General features: G+C 41.6%; 1 protein-coding gene across 2 annotated transcripts; it reads right to left on the bottom strand.

The window, feature by feature from the left end:
* Window positions 1–917: 917 nt before the first annotated feature.
* On the bottom strand, window positions 918–16,932 carry smg6 (SMG6 nonsense mediated mRNA decay factor). 2 transcript variants are annotated; one of them, XM_008294225.1, is made up of 19 exons: window positions 16,834–16,932; window positions 12,806–15,161; window positions 12,433–12,625; window positions 11,854–11,964; window positions 11,459–11,565; window positions 10,982–11,060; window positions 9,601–9,711; window positions 8,917–9,132; window positions 7,504–7,565; window positions 7,223–7,368; window positions 6,681–6,794; window positions 5,926–6,097; window positions 5,186–5,405; window positions 4,844–5,020; window positions 4,456–4,623; window positions 3,885–4,029; window positions 3,425–3,687; window positions 3,207–3,288; window positions 918–3,068 (listed from the first exon to the last, which is right to left on the bottom strand). In XM_008294225.1, the coding sequence occupies exons 1-19, from the start codon at window positions 16,922–16,924 to the stop codon at window positions 2,938–2,940; spliced, it is 4,944 nt and encodes a 1,647-aa protein (XP_008292447.1). In that variant the 5' UTR covers window positions 16,925–16,932; the 3' UTR covers window positions 918–2,937. The 2 variants fall into 2 exon arrangements, with proteins under 2 accessions (XP_008292447.1, XP_008292448.1); XM_008294226.1 differs by having other exon boundaries at window positions 5,186–5,399.
* Window positions 16,933–23,224: the final 6,292 nt, after the last annotated feature.

Here is a 23,224-nt window from a genome sequence, read left to right as displayed (position 1 = left end):
AACTTCACCCCCGTAGAGGGTAATTAGCTGGATTACACTGTCAAATATTTTAGTCCAAACTCTAATTCGTCTGTCTACCCCACATCCATCACAACTGGCCTCGTCTGCCCCAGATTGATTAGCCAGCAGCTGCTTGTCTGTCTGGAACGTGAAGTCCCACAGGATCTTAGCCCTCCTGTTTTCAACCATACGTCCCACTGGGGACTCCTAACCAAATCCTCGGCACAGTTGTTCCTGTACAATATCTGAGCCACTTGGTTATGGCGCTCAGTGTTCACTGTCCCAGCCTGTGTCTGACACCCTGCTACTATGCGTTGGATTGTCTCTGGGGCATCTTTATGCTGTGGGTGCCGTCTGCTGCCTCCATGGCTCTGGTGCTCCGAGTCTGTTTGTATCTTCTGCTACCACATGAGGGCACACATGTAGCAGGCTTGGTATGCCAGTGATTCCAATGATGTGCAATGTGTCATTTATGATTTGTTTCTTATAGCAATTTTGGTGATCTAGCATTCTTTTATATTTTATTGTGTCAACAGGACTAAATTATTCTTAGTGTTGTGTAACTGATGAGTTTTTTAATAAAGTGATTTAAAAGTACACCAAGTATAAGGCCTTCAACTATCCAGTGATCATATCAACAGAGAACAAGGAAAGTTTTAGTGATAAGGAAAAATTAAAACTCATCAATAGGCCTTCCTCACAGCAGACAATCTGACAAGGAAAAGCAGGTAGAAATAAGAAAATTAATCGATGAATTGCATTTAGTTTTGAGGGTGACTCACTGTCACTCTGTCGTAACCTTACAGTTAACATTTAAACAGAACTGAGGCATTGTTACTGTTATTGTTTGGACAGGTCGAAAAAGTCTATCCTTACAATATCACATTTTTATTTGCACATGAATGAGGTGAAAACAATGGCTTCGAAACATTTTTAATGATGTCTGATGAAAAAGTCATTTGAGCTAAGCTGATTATTCACTACATTTGCTTCAACGCTACAACATTGCAACAGTGTCACTTAACACAACAGATTGCCCTGTATACTACAGCAGCACCCAAACAGAGGGTTTGAAAAAAACGAATAAGCCTGTTAGACGGTTCACAGAAACAGCAACTGCAGATGAAAGCTGTACAAGCCAAGTTCAAAGGTACAGGACAGTTAAAAAGTAGGGTAGCATCTACTATGTTATACAGTATTTTAGATCCATATGTCTAAACTGTGATGACTGACCGATGAATTGTGTATGATGCAACATACCAGAGGTGGCGTGAAGATTACATCCATTTTAAAACATCCAGGCAGTCTCACATGCACACAGAAACAAACACTGTGAGGACACTATTCTGCAACCGCATCCCGAAGCAACGTAGAGCAAGCAAAAGCACAAACACTACACCTTTGTGTTAAACGTTTAACAGTGCGTCAGTGAGGTGATGCTTGAATTTGAAATTTCACAATCACCAAATATACTTCAGCTTTAGCAAAAATAAAAGTGGATACGTGAATTGGAAAAAAAGGTAAGGTCACACTTTAAAGAGGTAAACGTATTGATGATTAAAGTATGAAAAATGAAACTGCTGTGGTGGTATTAACTGAAAAGCACACAAATATGGCTATGAGTGTAAAGACGAACAGAAAAATAACGTGAAATAAAGCGATAGTCACCAGTGGTACTTGATAATAACATTTCTGCAAAGTCATTATCAGGAACTGAACCATCTCCTAAAATCGCAGCTCTCTGATGCAGACCTGGGTCAAAGAATACCGTTTTGTGTCATATTGTTTTAAAACAGAGAAGGGTAAAATTTCACACAAAACAAGACAATCCAATAAAAGTAGCATCGTTGTCAGGAACTGAAAAGTTAAGACAAACTAAAAAACAAATCTATTGTTACACTGCCTAAAACAAGAAATGAGTTAAGTATTTACAAACACTTTTGCACCCAGATCAAATAAAAAATGGATTTAAGAAATTATGGTTCATGTTTTGGGAAAAACTTGGCAGATTCTTATTATCAAAGTCAAAAAAAAAAAGAAAAAAGAAATGGCCTCAATGAAGGAAACTAAAATTTTTACACAAGCTCAAAAACAAGGTAAAACAACAGAATGATAAATAACAAATGCTTTTGTTGAATTTTAAGAAAACATTTTCTTACAACACCCAAACTTAATGTGAACATCAAGCTGGAGGAACAACTCAAGATACAGAACAGGCAATAAGCATTTCCTGGGTTAGCAGGAAATACCATCCCTGACTGTGTTCCCTTGGAGGTGCTGAGTTTGCACGAGAGCTCTTGATTAACTCTCACTACATTCAGCCACTTTGTACTGTACTGACACAGACGTCCAGCTGTGCTCGTCTCCACCTTCCTTTCTCTCAGCTGTGCTGCAGAGGTCAAAGCAGTTTTTAAAGCCTGGGCCCTCAGAGAGGTGTGGAAAGGCCATTTAGGGCCTTCATTACTGCTGTCTTTAATCAATGAAATGACCATCGACACTCTCCCTCTCTCTGGCTCCTTCTATCATCAGCTTCAAGTTTTAATACTGCTTGCAGAGTGCACACTAAATAGGCGCACAGGCTGGAGGCTGGAGGCTGGACTGGGCAACCTACAAATCAAATCACTCCATTTTAGCTCCTTCCTCACTTCCACTCTTGCCCTTCTGAGACTTATTAAGTCCTCCTGCCTCATTCTGGGGAAGCTCACTGATCTTAACACATACATACACGCACACACTTCGTCACAAGGGGGGAAAAAGCTCATTGAAACCACCCTGCCCTCTCTACATTTGCTTGTATTTCATAAGTGGTTCTTTGCGTTATCATTTCCTCTCCCCTGTTATCTCCTCTTCTTCCTCTGCTTAAGTGTGTCTTCTCTCCTGGCTGAGTGACAAGCAGGCTTCAGCAGTTGGGTTCCTTTGATTCCAGCTTAGTCTGGTTCAGCCCACTTTGGCCCAGCTGAGGAAAGCAGGGATGTCTCGCACGGGGACGTTGCGGGTCAGAGCTTTGACGCGCAGGTTCCGGTCATCTGTAAGGAGAACCACCTCCCTCTGGAGCCTCACTGTCCCATCTGTTTATGAGGCAGGGAGCCAAAGAGGAGTAAGAAACAAACTCAGAAGACTTTGCTTACATCAAATTATGCAACGTGTTTTGAGTGTGAGGAAATGTGAGCAATGATAGAGAATAAATGACAGTCCATGTTACATACTTCTCTGATGAGGCATGAAATCTTTTGCCTTGTCTTTGCAGTAGTGGAGACAGCAGGACAGAATCACATCATCATTGTTGCCCTGAGGAAGAAGAGAAGAGACTTAGTCACTGAAAAACACTTCAAACATTTGATCTAAGCACTTTGTTTCTTTTTCTGTGCTCCAGCAAAAGAAGCAATCTTGATTTCTTTTCTATTTCATTTATTTGGGCTGCTACCTGTTGTCCAGAGGTATCCTCACTGCGGAAAGCGATGGACTCAAGCTGATTTCCTCTGCTCGTCAGGGCTCTGAGGCATGGTTCTCTGGCTTCAAACCCTTTCTCTAAGAAAGCCACTGCCAACCGGGCCTTTTCTTGCACGGCCTTCACATGGGCTGCACTAACGTTATAGTTGCCACGACTGCCGGTGCCGCGTCCTCCGGACCCCAATCCTCCGCCAAATGTGTCCTGGCCTTTAGCCAAACCATCTAACTCTGTAATCACTGACAGAGAGGACACAAATCCCAACTTGAGCTTACATAAACAAAGATTTCCTGTTTCGACACTGAACATCGGACACATGGGCCACTCTTGTCATTTTAAACATCTCACAGTATGACAGTTTAATGCTCCTCCACCCCCTCTGCTAGCGTCCTCTAATTTATTTCCTCTTTTGTTTGTGTGCGTCTCTCAATCTTACCGATGAGTGGCACAACGATTATGTATGTTCCACACTGAAGGAGCTTCTTCAGCCCTCCCAAATGATCAATGAATCCATTTGTATCTGGGACCAAAAAGAGAGGCCTCACTTCCAGCTCCAACTGCCCTCCTGTTTGTAGCACCGCCTGGAATACACAAACACACATTCAATTTGACATGAAATCCAACTTTGTCACAACATGATATGCCTGAATCCATCTGACCATTTTCATTTCATACATACTGAAGCATTTTAAGACATAAGAAAGAGCACCAGTTCTTTCTGCATCACCTGAAATGACATTTACATAAAGCTGGATCTAAACACTAGCCACAAGGGAATAAACAGAAAGTGTAACTTTTGTTAATAACCTTGTGTTCTTGTGAAGTACATTATGAGATAAATCTATGAGCACTTATAGTAACAATCCACTGTCAACCAAAAGAACATTTAGATTGTTGTCTAAAACTACATGTTTTATTCCTAGAGATTTTTCACAATTTCTGACCTCTAAAATATCACACATTGATGCCAACTGCAATTTATTTCCTAATTTAAATGCCTGTTGTACCTGTATTTTATCCCTGCGTTTCTGTTGCTGTGCCAGTTTGTTGGCGAGGGCGTGGCGTCGTGCCTTCAGCTGTCTGATGTCATTCTCACTATCTCCCGCCTCCTCGGCATCCTCCTCTTCTTCTGATGCAGAGAGAGACGACTCTGCCTCCAATATGACATCATCAGCCTGCAAAATGGACACAAAGGAGGAGGATCGGGCACATTTTCTGCAATTTAATTTCCATCTTCAACAGCAGCCTTTGCGCTGCAAATTTTATTCCAGCATTTACATAATTTTGTGCTGCTAAAAGTTTGGAAGAATAAAAGGCACTCAGAGATGAAAAGACCAGAGGGAGCAAAGTGAAGTGGAAAGGTTATTGGAGAAAGAGTAGGAGAGAGACACTCACCTCTTTCTCTGTTAGAGAATCCTGCCTGCTCCTCGTATCTATTGAGTGGTTAAGTGGAGAAGTTGCCACAGAGATGTATTTGCCTCCCTTGAAGGCCAGCAGAGGCTCTTCCTGTCCACACAAAGCCTCTAGAAAATACTTCAGCACCGTCACTCTCTTACAATCTGCGGCTATTGCCTGAGGAAATAGTACAGGGGTATAAATGCATGACGACAGAGCAGTTAATTGGAAGTATAGAGGAAGCAGTTAATTAGAGGCACTCTGAAGGTGAACGCAGAATATTCAGTAAACAAGGGCATCAATATTACAATATAATAACACACACCTTTACTTTCTACTCACCATGTCAGTGTGTCTGTCTGTGTAACATGGCTCCTGTGGTGCAGCCAACAGTGGTACAAAGCCAGCAAGCAGCCTGTCTTCTTTCAGCTGAAGCACCGTCAGCTCCTCATCTCCTTCGCCTTCGTCAGTATCAACTTTGTACAGTGGCATTTCTTCATGGTCCACACGTGCGAGGACGTTACAAAGGTCAGCCAGGCACTGCCAGACATCAGGACTGCAACTTGACAGAAAAAAGCCACAAATTATGTTGAGGACTGAGTATTTTAAAGGACTGTAGGGTGCGGAAATGTGGGATGCGTGAAAGTGCCATGAGCAGAAGCCACAGGTAACCTTGTGGTTGTAATATGAAACAGGCTATAATCAATATTCTCATTAACAATATGTTAGATGACAATGTGTATAGCAAGAGGCGCCAATTTCGAATCTCAAGAGAATTACCACCTAAACCTACAGCTTCTCTTTCTTTTGGCTCACTGCAAGCAGCAGCTTTTTTTCTGTGTGTAAACGCTGTAAAATGCCACTGTGCACTACATCATTAGCACCACAGAGCACTCAGTCACAGTTAGCTGGTTAACAGTAAAGCATTTAGCAGCTAAATATCTATAATTGCCAGGTAGCCAAAAGCATGACTTGAAATAATTATGTTGCTCTATAGCTACTGTCTCGTTTCCACAACCTATTTTTCACTGTTAAGTACTAAGGGAGCAAAAAAAGGTTAATTGCAGGTTAAAAGTACTGACTTTATACTGCATGGTGGCGGGTTCCACTGGTCTGGTTGTCCCAACATCCAGTCAGACCAGACTTTGATGCTTGGCAGCAGTTCTCTAAGCTCCAATGGGAAGGCGGAGACTCTCACCATACCCTCCAACTCCACTTTACCTTCCTCCTCTCCATCTGCCATGGAGACTGGCTCTGGAAAAAAAATAAAAATAAAAAAATTAGAAAGACGTTTTTTGACTACTGCACTCAACAGTACACAATCAACCAATATTTAACATTCTGTGGAGAAGAGGAGTATTAATATAACAAAAGTTCAACTGTTTTGAACCAACATAAAATTTACAAAATGTTATCAAAGCTGTACAAGTAAAGGTGGATTATGTTTATTGTAAGATGTCATATCCAACTAAAGAGACATCTACTTTGCAGTCAAAAAACAAAAAAAGGTTCAATCATTTTTTGTTAAAAAGTCTTGAAATTAATCCAAGAATTTACCAAGACATTAATCCACATATCCAAACAACAGTGTATTCTCTAAAGAATAGCAGATGAAGGATGACAGGGTCACTGCATGTTTTGGCTGTTTATTAAGTAGCTCTATAAATAACCTCTACAGAAGTGCTGTGGGACTGCAGAAGCAATTCAATCTTTTATTGTTCATCTGATAGAGACCCTAATACTAACGCTACGGTTATTTTAAAATGCTTGATTTAGATGACCATAGAGGCAGACCTTGAGAAAAAAAAAATGCTACTGGTCAAATATATGAGTGTACCAGCAGGAGTTTCTTTGAGAAGCTCTGTGCAGCGCTGCACCAGTAGTGCAAACATGCCGAGGCCCAGGGCAGTGCTTTGCTCTTGTAAAACGGACCGCACTTCTCCTCCTTCACCTGACAGAGACAAGAATTTGAAACAGTACTTCATCAGTGATGTGTGCAATCACATTGTGTGTTCATGTTGTGTTTGTATTCAAGCTGGAAAAATATTTGCATGCTCAGTTGCATAACAAAAGACTTGTGTGTGAGAACGAGATTTGTAGTATGTTAAAAAGCCATTATTAACTCTGCAATGGCCATTGGATCTCTTTACGTTAAAACAAGCTGACAAATGAATGTGTTCTTCTTCAATCGAGTCACATTTCACACTAATGCTTGCTACAAATGAAACTTATGTTAATCTCCTGCATAAACATAAAGTAAGTTGCCTACCATCACACATTTCTATCAATGTAGCATAAAAACCCAATGTTGTAACCCTATAAAGTAATTTAAAATGTACAGATGATGATTATTGTGTGTTTACATGTGTGCAGCTTTACCTCTGCTATGTGCATTGTGTATGGTGAACATGTTGATGGTGATAATCTGGAGCATGTGTGTACTGCCCAGTAATGAAGTGCCATGCTGGAGCAGCGTCCTGAACTCCTGCAGAACACGATTTGCCACTCCAGGGAAGGACTCCATGCTGTACAGGTAAGATGCACACATTCATAATAATAACTATAGGCAAACAGTAACATACATTTTACAGATTATATTGTCATTCCTTCAAGTATCCGTCCATAGAATTAGGAGTTGGACAACATGAGACATGACTCACCCCACTTTAGTGAAGAGCTTTCCATGCGCATGCAGGAAGCTCAGAATGAATCTCTTGTTTAGCTGTAGAAAAAAAGAGAAGGCCATAAGAGGAAAATAAAACTATTACTAATGTTTGTACAACACTTCCATTTAGTCAAATTTAGCTACAAATCCACTTGATGAGAAAACACGTTTTCATGCAATGGCAAAGCACAAGGAGATGTTCGGAGCTGACGTAGTCTCTTAAATGGACCCAGGATTTTGAACAATACAGATGGGAGGAAATGGACTGGAAGGTTACTGAAGCTAGCAAGAAGGATGCCTCTCTAAACTCTCAAAAAATATTGTGTGGAGACGGACATAATTGATTCTCTAGAAACTCAGGACAATAAAATGGAAATAGAACAGGTTACCTCTGTATTTTACGAGAATTAAAGCCATATATTACATATATAGGAACCTAAAAATAACAATAATTTGCAACAACAATTAACTACTGTGTAACATTCAATCACAAAGTAGATCAGAACCATCACATCTTAACCAGCTCTGTCACAGAAACAAGTGATACAGCTTGTAAGTGGCCTGTATCAGCTGACTAAACAGTTCCAGTGTAACGGCTCGCGTTGTTTGTGCTTTAAACCTGTAAACATGACCCGAAGCATACTTTGAAGTAACAAGTCTATTTCTTGTGTTTTGTACAAAGTGATTGGGCTCTGAGAGTCTCCAAAATGCGGACAAACTACTTTCAGTACTGTGCATGAACAAATCCTGTGTAGTCGTAGACAGAACAGTGGAGCAGATGCTGCCCTGCTAATGTGCTGCTCAAGCTATGCCTTCTGTACAGACACGGCATAATCCATCCTGTTCTCTCAACTGGCACTGTGATAATTGACAGAATAGCAGCAAACAAATGGATGGACATTCAGTTACTCCGCATACGTACTTATACCAGTTCCCCTAATAAATACATGGTGAATCACTGCGAAAACGGAAACAAGAAATGAAAGAAAGGGTAAAGAGGATTAAAACATCTTTAAATGTGGGCACGACAATGAAAATAAAAGATTAGTAAGCAGAAAAGGCTCAGGAAATGCAGAAAAGTAAAAATGAAATGACGACAGAGGGAATAAATGAGACTCAAAAGAAATGCTGGATGAGAGGGCAAAATAAAAGCAAGAGAAATACAAAAAAAAAACTAGATTACAAAGACGAGAGGGGAAATGAAAGTTTCAAAGCAGGGACACGTCTGCAGGCATTAAAGTGCTTTTAAAAAATTCAATAAAGCCAAAAAAAAAAAAAACCCAAAAAACTAAAACACAAATAAATAAGCATATGCAAAACAAGCATTTGTGAGTGTGTACATATGAAGGAAAATACGGAGTAGCATATGTGCATCTGGGAAAGGGTGAAAGACAGGGAGAGCTCTTACGTCAGAAGCGCTGAGACTGCCCAGCTCTCCGTCCTGTTCAGAGTCTCTGCTGGACTCGCTGCCTCCTCTCTGGGATGACGGGGTCGTTGCTTGTCCACTGGGGCGGACCCAGATCTCCACACGGGCTCCCTCTTCCCCTCTTCCTCTGCCTCTTACTGCTGGACCCCTGGAGCCTCCTTCGTGCTCCTGCCTCCTCCTTCGCTCGAGCTGCTCTGTCTACAAGAACAAAGTCTGTCAACAAGAAGCAGTTGCTCTGCCTAAAGTTTTAATATGAACACTGGATTACTGTAAACTCGGTCAGTGAATGGGGTAATTTAATCAGCAAACTAACACATTAATGTCTATTTCTTTATGTCATCCATCTAGATTTTGGACTTATCATGAAATCAGTGGTGAGATGTACAAAATAAAATCACAATAGCAGTACATTTACACATGCAGCCCTGCATAGACAGCTCTGTTGTAAATTACCTTTTGAGAATAAACCTTTGTCACACTGCTTATAGTCCAACCAACATCTCTGAATATCAATGTTCAATATATCACAATGGTTAATTGCCAAGTTTCTGACTTTAAGTTACTTTCTGAGACCATTACCAAGTCTAGGCTTTGCACTGTTATTAGAACTGTGATGTCAAATGTTTTTCATTTGTCACAAGTTAATAATGGAAGTGTGTGTCTGACCTTACGCTTAGCTTCCTCAAACAGACTCATCAGGCTCTCCTTGGCAGTCAGAATGGGGTTGGAAGCTGCCAAGCTGCGCATATAATAATACACAGCATCTAACTTCCGCTTCTGTAAGTGAGACAGATGGGACAAGGGTAAGGGGAGAGAGGTGATGCAAACAAATAAGTTCTCAAAATGCAGATGTAATTTTTTATTGTCTCAGGTACATGTCAAAAGCAATCTAATCAGTCACACAAAACTCCAAACTGACATACCCAATCCCATCTCTTAACTTTCCACCCCGATTAGACTACATACAGCCCTGACTCTCAGTATTTTGACAGACATACATTTTCTGTTGTGTAGGTGTTGTCCTTGATCCCATTCAGTTTCAAGCAAAATACTGCACACTGTATTCAAGTGCCAAGTCTCAGCTTTAATTTGAGTGGGTCAATACAGAAAGAACTGTGTGGGAGATCTTTTATATTTCAGCAAATACTGCCCAAAGTTTAGGGGTTTTGAAGTAATCAGACAGACAGCCATGAAGTAAAACATATTCACCATATTGAATATTTAGCAGAAGACTTGTTGCATTCAATGACTGCGTGAAGTTCAAAGATTTTTCTAAAGCATTTGGCCTCTGCATTCATGCTGCTGCTTCAGTCAGCAGTGAAATCAATCAACCAATGTTCCATCTGCCACACATGCTCAAGTCTGAACAGAAGCATCACCTTGTTTGACTGATGATGTGGTGTCCTTTGGCATCTGAGCTACTCCATGGTTTCCCCATTTTCCACTTTTAATCATTTTGATCAGTCAGTCCATAGAACTTTGTCCGACAACTCAAATGGTTTCTTTTTGTAGGCTTTTGCAAACTGCAACTTGGCCTTTCTGTGGCTGAACACAGGATTGCATTTTATGGCAAGGTCCTGGTCATGAAATCTTCTCTTGATTGTTGATAACTGAAAGATGTATGCTGTCATTTTGCAGAGCATTCCTGACCTCCTGTGCAATCATTTTTCTTCACCATGCTAGACTTTTTTATTATTATACCACTTTTTTTTTTGTGACAATTTTCTACTTTTTCTTGCACACCTGTTTTTCAGGCACAGATTTTTTTCTTTGTCCAACTCAATGTAAATAGCAGCACTCATGCAACTCTGATCCAAGTGTAAAATTGCTTTTGATCCCTTGCAATTTAGACATCATGCCTAAAAAGTACAATATCTCACACACAGGTTTTCAATACTGACACAAACCTACTCCAGTTAAAGCTGAGGCTTGACACCATTATGTAGCACCACTAGTTTCTTTCAAATTGAATGTGCCTGAGCACAGAGCCTCAAGGACAAAAAAGAGCAACTGTCAAAATACTTACAGTCTGGACTGGTTCACTTACTGTATAAACTGCCAAAAGGGCCAGCTGGTTATATGGTCGTCCATTTTTGGGGGCAATCTGCTGGGCTTTCAGGTACCAACTAAAAAAAAAAAGAAAAGAAAGTGTACACTAATAAGACACCAATACAGAAACTGGAAAGAACATTTTTAGCTTCTATCTAAAAACACAGGGTCTCATCTAACGGATCTAGAGCATCTAAAATAGCTTGAAAGTGAGAAAGCTATAAAACCTGTCCTATATTTGGACCAATATAAAAATGATTATTTGTCTGTAAAACAATAAACAGGTATAAAACACTGTTCCATTGCGTAAAGACTAGTTCTGGCCTCATTCTTGGATTCTAAAGTTACCAAATTTCAACACTGAAGACTTTTGACTCAGTCCAAATCAAATGTTTAATGTCAAGACACATCCAATAATCTTAAATGTGCACAATGAATTTCACATTTCCTAGTGAATGCTCAAATTACAGCCTACCTCCGAGCCTTGCCATAGTTGGCAGAGTCGCTGGCTTGTTCTCGGTAACGTGCAACATCTCCTAGACAAATCATGCAGCGCTGAGCACTTATAAGTGCATACTTTACCTGAAAAAGACAAAGATTCATTCACTGAATGGTTATTTGTAGACACATCTAACAAGTAGCGTCAGCAAGAAAATCTGACACGGCAGGCTCAGTAAAATTAAATTATGAGTTCTCTGAATGTTACTGTATTAATATAAAAAAAAAACATCTTCAAAGCATCAGACTGGATATGTGTGTAGACATAAACAATGGATATTGACATTCATTTAATTTTATTGAATTTACTATTCAGTAAAGTTTTGGACACATGATGACTACACAAAAAGATATTCAGGAGTATTGCTTTACCGTTTTGCGTAGTGGCCGAGCCCTGATAGCCATGCCATCCATGTAATCCTCTAACTTAAACTGGTACACTGTCTGCAGCTTCTGAAGCAGCGCATCAAAGAACAGTGCTCCCTGTAAAACACAGACAATAAAGAAAAAAATGATTATTTCTATTCCACAATTAGTCATCTTTAATATAAGCATAGACATAAACTTTACAGACTGTATTCAGATTCAAAATCTTGTATGGATTTAAGGCAGCCGCTTATCATTACCAGAAATTAGAGCTGTCAAATGGTTTTAAACGCAGATATTTTCGTGACATAGGAGGAATACAATAACAGCTTGTATTATCTAGGAATACACAATCATGCTAATTTTGGCTTTACTAATCCCAGTGTTTACCCACATAATAACCATTTTGACAACTGTGTCGTCAGTAAAGCCCCAAAAAATCTGTTACTTAACATCTATCTTGTAGCCACTTTCAAGAGGAGGAATCCTGCTCACAAATTCTCAGTGCTAGACTCACATAATTTGCAATTACGTCTTTATTGTGGGGTAACCCTGCTGTGTCCAAATTTCCCACACAATCCTTACCTCATCAAGCAGTGTGAGCAGCATGTTCCTGATATGAGGGGTGTTGTCGTATGTGGGGTCTTTAAGCAGCTGCCGAAAGTGCTCTATGACCTGGTAAAAGACGTTCTTCCACAAAGCCTGATCCACGTTCTGAGAGTCTGAGAGCTCGATGTCCATCAGGATGACCTGCTCATACAGCCCCAAAAGGTCCGACCTTGAAAATAAGAGGGGATAATTTGACAGTGTTTTTTTTTTTGTTTTTTTTTTTAAAATATGACTACTGCCTCTCATATATTGATTTTGTTATTTATTAATACAGAAGGGCAACTGACAGCCATTTGTGTAGCACAAGACAGAGGAAATGTCACCAAAGCGTTTTTACACAAACACTCACCTGAGCTGGGCCATGCGATCCAGTCCATCAGCACTCACTCTGTCCCTGGACAGCAGGTTACTGAGCTGAAGCTCATGTGCATCTGCAGCCCTCAGCAGCCTCCCCAGCTCCCCCCTGGTTTGCTGCTCTGCCTCTTCAAATGTCAGACAACCTCCCGCACCTGGCTGGGAGTAACCTGCCCCCCTATAAGTCCCACAGAACTGGCCCGCACCAGGGCTCGGGTACATACCGTTAGGGTGTGCCATTTGGTAGGGCCCCATGTGATAAGGATATGGATAGCGTTGGTTATTGGTGGTGCTGGGATTATGTGGGTTGCTGGTGGGCATGGGGTAGCAATAAGGGTTGTCGGAGTTTTGGAATTTGTAGTAAGCCATGGCAGCAGCCTGTTGGGATCGAAAGTGCTCGCCCTGTGGGACTGGAGGACTGCCTGCTACCTCGTCATCTGTGTCCAGAAAGTGAAGCTGTCCATATCCAGTCCCTGTCTGAAGATAAACAGGCTGTTGGAGAGATGAATGCTGTGAAGGTTGGGTGCCAGTAAGAGCAGGTTTCTGATCGGGGTTATTTGGGTCCCAGAGTCGTCTCACTCCTCCTCCTCGGCCTCCTCTGGTCCTGCTAGCTGCTCCTCCCCTAATTCCACCAAAAAGAAGCCTTTGCCCCACTTCAGGTGAATTAGAGGTGTCTGTGCGGGCTGGAAGCACCAGAATTCCCCCGCCTCTGCCACGAGGAACCACGCCTTGCTTGCGATGTTGTGCCTCAACACTATGTGATGGGGTAGCCGGCTGCCTATCGAGAGAAACCCTCAGGATTCCCCGACCACCACCTTTGTTTCCCTTTGGTCTGTTCCTTTCTTCCCTGTGCCTCTCCTCCTCCTCCCCACCTCTTCTTCTCCTCCTCTGATCTTCTGCCCTGTCACTCATCTCACTCGCTTCCTGTGATTCTGTAGAAGATTCCTCATTGGTTGTGCAGCTTTGTAAGTGACTCCTTCTTCCTTCTCCACTATTAGCCATCTGCTGTTTGTTATTGTGTCGTGGCTCTGAGCGTAGCCACTTGCTACTCTCTGCATCCTTTCCTAGTCCAGGGCCATCAAGGCTGGTCACACTGCTGGCTGAGCTACTGCTGTAAGTCCGATTCCGTGAGCGCCGGATATCTGATTTGGAATAGCGCTTTGAGGTTGGTGTTGTGACATTTGCATTCGGTCTGTTTCTATCACCTCTTTCTATAGCCCGGTCTAAATTTCTTTCTGTCTTGGCATCTTTATCAGTATCTCTAGGCCTACTATTGTTGTTGTCTCCCCTTCTGTTTTCCCTGCGATTCTCTCTTTTTTTGCTTTGGTGTGTCTCTCCTGCCTTATCTGTTTTTTTCCCATCAGCTTCTGCAGCTTTCTTGTCTCTTTCCTTCCCAACTTTACCTTGATCAGTCTTTCCTCCACCACCTAGTTCATCTTCTCTTCTGGAATCCTGATTTTTCTCCTTTTCCTTCTCCACTCCCCTTCTCCTGCGGTTTCCCCTTTCTCTCTTCTTCTCTGCCTTTTCATCCTCATCTTTTGATCCTGCCCCTTGGCCTCTCCTTTCCTTATCAGTTGCTTCCCCTCTCTTGCAGCTTACCTCTCCAACATCTTGAGTGGGGCCTTCCACTTTATCCTTTTCTTTTATGCTGATTTTTTCAACTTTGCTAGTAATTTTCTCCACTGCAGTATCAACAGGTAATGGAGGTGTTTCCACATCTTGGCTGGCTTGCCTTCTGTTTACTTCTTTCCCTCCCTGCTTCTGCATTGACTTTTTGTGGTTTGCCTCCTTTCCCTCCGTACTCAACTGGGAATCTGGCTCAGCTTTTCGCTCATGCTTCCTTGGAGGAGGCTTATCCTGCTCTCTCCCAACTCCACAGTCCTTTCCCTGAACACTCCTCCGGCTGCCGGGTTGATAAAATTCTCGGTCAGGTTTGCGAGCTTTCTTTGTTGGCTTAGCAGCTCCGGCTGGCTCCTGGTGTTCTCTGTCATTTTCAACAAAGCCCTTTTCATCATTTGAATCCATCTTAGCCTGTGAGTGGCTACCCTTTCTACAGTTCTGATTATTACTGCCGTCGCCTCTCATCCTGTCTTCCTCCCTTTTGTTGGTACCAGGCGCTCCGTCCATACACTCTTGTGTCTCAATTTCAGAGACACCCTTTTTTACACCCTGTAATGGTTGACTATGCTCAGGTGCATCGGCAGCTAGGGGATCTTTTGGACCAGCATCTCCCTCCTCACTGTCCCGGTGACGTCTTCCTTGTCCAGGTACCGGATGGTAGCGCTGCATATCAGGACGCTTTCCTTCACGCTTCCTATGCTGCTTGTGTATGTGATGCTCATGTTGTTCCTCTGCAGAGAAAAATAACAGATTGAGATTTTTAAAAAAATCAGTCAATCAACACAGAAAATGGAATATGGGTAACAAAAAGTAAAACCTCCATGCTCTATTTTCTCTTCTTGTCCAAAAATCTGCTACATCAAGCACTTTTCTATTTCAATTTGTTGACATTAAGAAAAATAGAGAAAAACTAAAGAATATCACCAGCCGCTATGTCGGCTGTCTAGACCCCCTTCCCTGCGACTCCAGTGAGCAGATTAATGTGACGAGACATCCCTGGGTAGGTTACTAATCACATGAATCAACTCCACAGGTATTTTACAGTTATTTGGCCAATAAATTGATAAAGGGTGCATTAGTTTAAATCTTATTAAATTAAATTAGAATTTATACTAAACAAAAATATGAAAGCAGCATGTAATATTTCATTAAAGTCTATCCACTCTTTTTAATATAGGAAATAAGTATTGTTATTCCAACATCTCTACAACAGATTGGACACACAAAACAACAAATCCATTACACTGGAAATGATAATTAACAAATCAAGCATGGGGTTAGAGACTAGAAGTCACAAGTCAGTAATCAGTCACGCATCTGCAAAATATAGAGTTAATGAGGCTGTCAATGTTGACTTGTCTCTGTCTTCTTGAAGGGTTTGGTGAAGTTGTCAGATATATTGGGGAGGGGGATCACGTAATGTCCCATAGATAGACACAGCCACCCAAAGCTACATGTGGCAGATTGTCTGTTGTACCATGCTGTCTGAAACAATTTCGTAGAGCACAAATGGTGACATGCCAATAACCTGTTGTCAGTTGTTTAAATATAGCTGCATTTTAAGGAGGCCTAAAACACAGCTATAGTAATTGCTCACAAGAGTCTCTGCGTACTGGTTAGGCTATCTGGTCGCTGTTCTTTAGAGCTACACCGGACCTGGGCGCCGGAACGACTGTGTCATCAGATAAACAATTAAAAAACACTGTTGGTGCACAGCTGGCTAAACTTCAACCCTTTTTAAAATAAGACTTTTATTTTTTTCTTCAAGTCGGACAAGAGGACTGTTTAAAAAATAATAAAGCAAGTCCTGCAAATCAATAATTGGTGAATCACTTACTGTCACCAGTGAATGCAGTGTATCAAACAGAAACTACCTGGTGAATATGCAGCTACAAAGACACCTGCAAAACTTCCCACCACATGACAAACACTCGGACTACTCTTTATGCCGAGTTTTTAACCAAACATTTGTGCACTTCGGTGGAAAGTTTAGGCGCAAAGGTTCGTGACGTTAGCTCGTTCTCTAACGTTAACGTAACACTACGTTAAGAGTCGCGTCTTCTTGTTCACCATTACATTCAAATATCAAAACGTGCCGTCTTCTAGTATAGTTTAACTGTAGGGAGTAAATATAAGATGCCGTTAAAGAGTGTTTAAAACGGAAATACTAAATCGTGACAACAGTCGGGCAGAAATTATCTGGATGGTCGAAGGGGGCGTTTAAAACAGACCGCGCGGGACTAAAGAATGGACGGGCACACAGCTAGCTAACAACATTAGCTGCTTACAAACTTAGCAACTCCGTAGGGCCACTTTGCCATAACTTGGTGGACTTTTTCGCTTGAATTTATCGACTTTTTCACCAAAGTGTTCCTTCCAAGTATCTGATTCACTTCCTCTCACCTTTCTGACAGTCGGTAATGCTGACTGAATTCGACGCTTCAGCTCGGAGTTCCGCAGCTGAGATTCGCACTCTGTCTAGTTCGTTCGCCATCTTTGCTTTCACTCAAACAAACACAACAAGTACGGCGGCCCAGCTGGATCAAAAGTTATCAGCAGGTGACGTCACACAGCGGGGATGTCGGGCAATGTAGTCCAGCGCCATCTAACGGATACTTGTTTTGGACTCATGCAGAAAATTGGTCAGAAACGGTTGAAAAAGGCATGTTATAATAAAATAAATGTTGCATTATTATTAATATTATTGTTATTAATATTATATGACATGCATGAATATAAATTATGATTATAAGAAAACATGCTCTTTTGTTTCTTCTTTCCCACAGTAGTAACATCCTCCCAGATAAGATAAGACAATATAAGATAAGATAAGATAAATTTTATTGATCCCTCACCTGGGAAAATGTACATGTTACAACAGCTAATACAAATGCAGCATGGCAAAAAGGCCACAATCTGCCTAAAAATAAAGGTACACTAAAGACTATGTACACCTTTCTCATATATAGATGAAGCACAATGAATATACACATAGATATGTACAGATATAACATGATGAATTATGAATTTGCAATTATGGTATGGTGGATAATGTACCCAACTGAAGTTCTCACACAGTGTGTAAAATTGTACTTACATTTATACAGAATAGTAGTGCTGTAGTAGTGTAGTTATGGAGTAAATAGGCCAGTGTTAATATGATGCACATGAACTGCTCTAAGAGAACAATGCTATATTTTGTTGTTGATATGGAAGAACTAGAATAAGAAAAAAAAAAACCAACTGTTCCCCTCTAGGCTAATTCTAAATTGATTTACATAATATGTATGTCTATATTTATTGTAAACAACCTGTGTCACAATATGACGGAAATGTGTGTCATTCTGAATGTAGTTATGTAATTCCTACGCAGGCCTTGACCTACATGTGAGGCCTGGGGGAAGGGGTCTTAAAAGGTCTACACATTACAACAAGGAAACACACAGTCAGATCTCCTACATACATCGTATTATGTTCCATACGATGTCCACTAGATGTCAGGATTGATTACTTATTCTCATTTTTCGCTCAGCTGTCCTGTTGTCTGCCCCTTTGGATTGGTCCAACAACAAACTTTCTCCCATCTTCTTTGTAGTAAATTTATATTAATGTATTGCAACGTCTCTTCTCCCCTCGTGTCTTCCACCCACGACTCTGATGTGAACTGATCTTACAAATTGCATGAGGCGGTGCGGAGGGAAACAGCGAAACAAATGAGAGAAACAGGATGACTGCGTGCATGCTTGTGTGTGTGTGTGTGTGTGTGTGTGTGTTGTGTGTGTGTGTGTGTGTGCGCGCATGCGTGCATGTGTGAGTCGGTATGTGGAGAGTTCATGCAGACATCATCTGTGTGGCTGATGCTAGAGTAAACAGCTTCATTTCCCTAGCAACACCAAATTAAAGGGCCAGAGTCTCTTGTCCTTCCTACGGTCTCCCACTCATGTTTTTTTTCCACCCAGAGCCAAACTTGCACTGTTTCCATACATTCTCCTGCACCGTGCCACTAAATCATTCATCCAGGGAGCTTCACTCACTTCTTGGGCATAGTAATAAGAGCTGTGTGCACTCGTGTGTGTAAATTTCCTTACAAGAAGTTAGTTTTGTCTAAATGCGCGACGACATTATACTGAAGAAAATGCAGACAGAAAGAATCAAATTAATTATGTATTTATTTATTTACTTTTTACATTCACTGTGTATTTTATAGTGTTTTCTTTTTTTAACCTGCACAAGATTTTCCTTTACTTTCATGGTATTTTCCTGTTTCTGTCAACTGCCGTGTTTAATTCTACATTTTATGTAAAGCAGCTAAAAGGAAGCTGCAATATAACAAATATTAAAAACAGATGTTCATGATTTATCACTAATATATGATCATTATTATCCTTTTACTACCATCATTAACTCTTTCTCTGCTTTCCAGTTGCAATTATGTTAATGTGGCAAGAACAATAACTCACATTGTGTGCAGAACACTGTTTTGATGTAGTGCTAGCAGTGACTCTCGATGAAGCTCTGGCACACCAGGGGTTGTAGAACGTTTCGTGTCTGCAGTGGAGAGATGTGAGAGAGGGAGGGGGGCTGCCGGAAGTGGTGGGCGTGTGTCTCCCAGTGTGTGTGTGTTAGTGAGTGTGTGAGTCTGTAAGTGTGTTCGTGTGCAGAGTTGTGATTGTCAGTGCTGCACCACAGTGCAGGTGGAGCAATGCAGGATGACAAGAGACACAGAAGGACAGCGAGGGGGAGGCAGGGAAGGAGAGAAAGAGGAAGCGAGGGAGAGAGGTGAGGAGGCATGATGCAGGAGGAGGAGGAGGAGGAGGAGGAGGAGAGACCATGAATACAGATGAGAAAAGCGGGGGAAGCTGGGAGTTTTTGCAGGTGAAATTCTGACACCAGGGGGTTCCTCCAGCTCAATCGTGTCTCGATCTCGCCTGCCCCCATCTCATTTTCTCACTCTCTTTTTTTTCTGTCTCTCTCTCTCTTCGTCTCCCCCCACTGGGACACCAGGAGGTGGGAGGAGATGACTTTTAGAGATGACTGGAGTGGAGAGGGAGGAGGACAGATGGGGGAATACAGTCAGTGGGAGTGGGACACTGTGGCTGAGGATGGAGCAGAATGAAAATGCCGGGACTGAAGAGCAAAAAAAAGAAAAAGGGTTACAAATAAAAGAAAGGGAAAATGGCTGGGAGATGAAAGTGAGACAACTGAAATGGGATCCACATCTCAAGTAGTGAGAGAGAGAGAGACAGAAATGAAAGAAGCCATGTGTAGGAGAGACAGACTCAGGCCAGAGGCTTGTGTGACGCATATTTTCTGGCACTAGATGTTTGGAGTATATCCATTTCAACTGGTTTTTAATGTATAATTCACTAAAAGAAATGGAAAGGGTGACAGGGGAGGAATGAGTGAAAAGACAACATGAGATAGAGTACATAGAGTGATGTGTCAACAGAGCAGCCAAACACAAGATAGAGAATTTTAAACAAAGAAGTCCGAGGCAGAATGGAGCACAGATTGAAGCGGTGGAAGCTGCATTTCACGGCCTCATTCGATCAAAGTTTTATTAAAGATGTTAATCATATTTCATGACTCATGACTGTCGAGCACAAAGAACACCACTTCTTAAGCCCTGATTCCACACTGTGTGTACTCTGTAATAGCTTCCCCTAAAGCTTCATTGAAGTAAAGGAAAATATTGAAACTCCAACTGTTTTATGGGTCCACTTTTGTTTTAAATAAAAATATTCTATATTGTTTGTGTTCTTGTCTTGTTTATTTGAATCCTTTGCTGGGATCACTGTACATTTCTGTGTTTCAATAGTCCTTGGCTGCAGATAAAAACTCTGTATTCAAGATTAGCCTCCAGTATTATGGTACCACTACCAGCCCCACAGATCTACAGCAACAATTATCTCCTGGCTTTTAAAGACCCCCTCTGAGGAAAATCTTTTTTTTTCTTTCCTTTTTTTTACATGTTCATATGGTGTTTTTAAAAAAAAATATGGCATAAGACAGTTCATGTGCAAAACAGAAAACATTCAAAGCCATGCCTGAGCATTTCCACCTTGAAGCTACAATCTCCAAAACATGGATTCACACAGCCATCGTTTCTGACAAAACTGAGGAGCCAATCCTCTCAACTTGGTGCGGCTATGAATGGGCCGATTTCCGCTGCAGGAACTTGGGGCAGGCACAAGGTGGCGTAGTGAACATTTATAAGAACAGCCCTGTAATCAGCCTTTTTCAGCCTTTCTGTTTCCATGGTGTTGTAGGATTTGACAGCTACAACTGCGGCATCAACTCAGAGTGCATCAAAACAATAACAAATAGTAGCAACTAGATGTAACTCCAGCATGTAGGAAATACAACAATAGAGCTCTGCTATGCTAGCCTATAAGATAGATTTCAGAGAAGACTGCTATTTGGTGTGGACATCAAGAGGGCAGATGGACGTCGATGTCCTCTCTGAGGTTAATTAAACAGCATTAAGACCCGCATAGCAGTTTTTCAGATTACTCAAAAGTATCCACCCTGGATAGTATATTTTTTCCCCTCAAAACCAGCCATGAAATTGGTTCTACTGGGCCAGTTCTTGTGGTTGGAACAGCTCAAGATTTGGGCTGCCCTCAAATGACCTGCAGGTTCCTGCATTGTTATCATAATTTCTTCAGGTTTTCAGTCTGGGTACTTCAGGATTTCTGCTTTTTTTGGCTTTAACATTCAACATACACCAATATTACAACTTGCCACCGTGTATCGTAGAGTAGTTTTATAGTGTCTGAGCAGTCGTAAGTGAGCTGGTGTGCCTGAACTGCAATGAGTAGCTGATGGGTATGTGGAGAGAAAAGGATGAGGACTTTATAGATGAATGAAATGAAATGAAAAATACTTTATTCATCCCAGAAGGGAAATTCAATTAGATTAGCTGATTCTAAATGAAGCAACAATATAGAATAACATGTAATACATTTTTAAAGTATGAAGGGATTATTTTCATGGAGAAACTTCTCAATATGTGACTTTGATACACAGAGATGAGTTTTTATGGGTTCAATCAATGACCAGAGAGGGACTTTAATGATTGTTTTTTCTTTTTTTTTTTGGTGTATGTCTCCCTGGCAAGCAGTTTGGATACTGAAGCAGAAATCGATTGCGCAGCACGAGTATGTAATGACTATCCCACCTGGTGGTCGTTGAATTTTGACAAATAAACTCCAGAAAATGTGGTTTTATATCTGAAAGTGAGACATGTGCTTACATGGAAGCTCCTGTCTCATTTTACCTTCACTATGTGCGTCAGTATTAAGGACATTAAAACATGATGTAGGCTTGAAAACTTGAACACAGAAACATTCCTGGTCATCTGCCCAAAAAACATTCCATTCATCCCCAAACTAGACTCGCGTAAACAGATGCACTCACTCACTCTAACACCCCCTCCAACACATGCGCACATGCAGAAATGACTGCCCACGCTTACCCACACACACACACACACACACACACACACACACACACACACAGCTGGCACTGCACAGTAATTACATTCAGCATATGACTTTGGCATAATGTTGTGAAGTTTTGTGTGAGTCACTGTTGGAGTTAGAGCAGATATGAGAAGAGATGGCATATGACTTTGTTAAAGGATCATTTCTTGGCATGGTTTACTACAGATGCTCCGTCAACGTAATGAAATCACGGCAATAATCTCGTCATGCCATCTCAGGTAAGTCAATTTCGCCGGAGCCATTTAATTGGCTCCTACGACGGAGGAAACACATGTCACCAAGGAAGTAAACGTGCCACTACATGCGTGTTTCTTCGTCGTGTCTGCCACATGACATTAAAAACAGGCTCACATACACATATATATTCAAAGTTTCGGAGTAGGTTCACAATATCTGTCTCTTCTTTGTGTGTGTGTGTGTGTGTGTGAGTGGGCGGATGTGGAGTTACTGCTGTGTGTGAGTGTGGGTTTGTGATCTCACAAATCTTGTAGGCAAGAAGAGACAGTGGAGGGAGCGATGTGGGGGCGAGAGGGGTTTCACTAATAAACACCCACTCTTTCCAAACCTCCGTCTCACTCTGACACACACCCCCACCAGCCTCCCCTCCACACACTCTCCTCCTCCTCCTCCCCAGCTTTCCTTTGACAGAATCCTCATTACAGGCACGTTTGGCAGCATAGACTCTTCCTCCTCCTCCTCCTCCTCTCTGTCTCTATCCCTCCACTCCCTCTCCATCCTTTTCTTCTGCTCATTCTCTCTTGCCCTGCTCGTTGCATTCGAGCCAGCTTGGCAATCAAAGGGAGAGAAAACACAAATGAGAGCGGAGGGGTGGGGAGAGGGAGAGAGAGAGAGAGAGAGAGAGAGAGAGAGAGAGAGGATGCTCGCTGGGATTTCAGTATGAGTCAGAATGGGAGAAGGGGAGGTGGGAAGGCAAGGTAGGCGGCTGTGAGGAGAGTATGGGAGGGATGAGGTTTTTTTTTTTTCTCTTCTTCTTTCTCTCTTATCTGACTGCATTCTCTGTTTGGAATACAGATGAGGAGATAGAAAGAGAGCCAACAACTGGGCATGACAAACAGATAAGAGATTTGAACAGGAAATGATCTGCATCTCGATTCATGATCGAGTTAAAAGATACGCAAGTTGAATGCAGAATATGTGTTGAAGGCGGGCTGCCCGTGGGCTGATCGCTTGGTGTCAGAAAATAGAAGGGAAAGGTTAGAGACGGAATATATTCTCCGGAGTGCAAATTCAAAATCATCAGCATAAAATGGGAAAAAAAGGTCGAAAAA

Source organism: Stegastes partitus, unplaced genomic scaffold (genome assembly GCF_000690725.1).
Source record: "Stegastes partitus isolate 25-593 unplaced genomic scaffold, Stegastes_partitus-1.0.2 Scaffold949, whole genome shotgun sequence".
NCBI lineage: Eukaryota > Metazoa > Chordata > Actinopteri > Pomacentridae > Stegastes > Stegastes partitus.
This window is presented reverse-complemented; position numbering and strand designations above follow the sequence as displayed.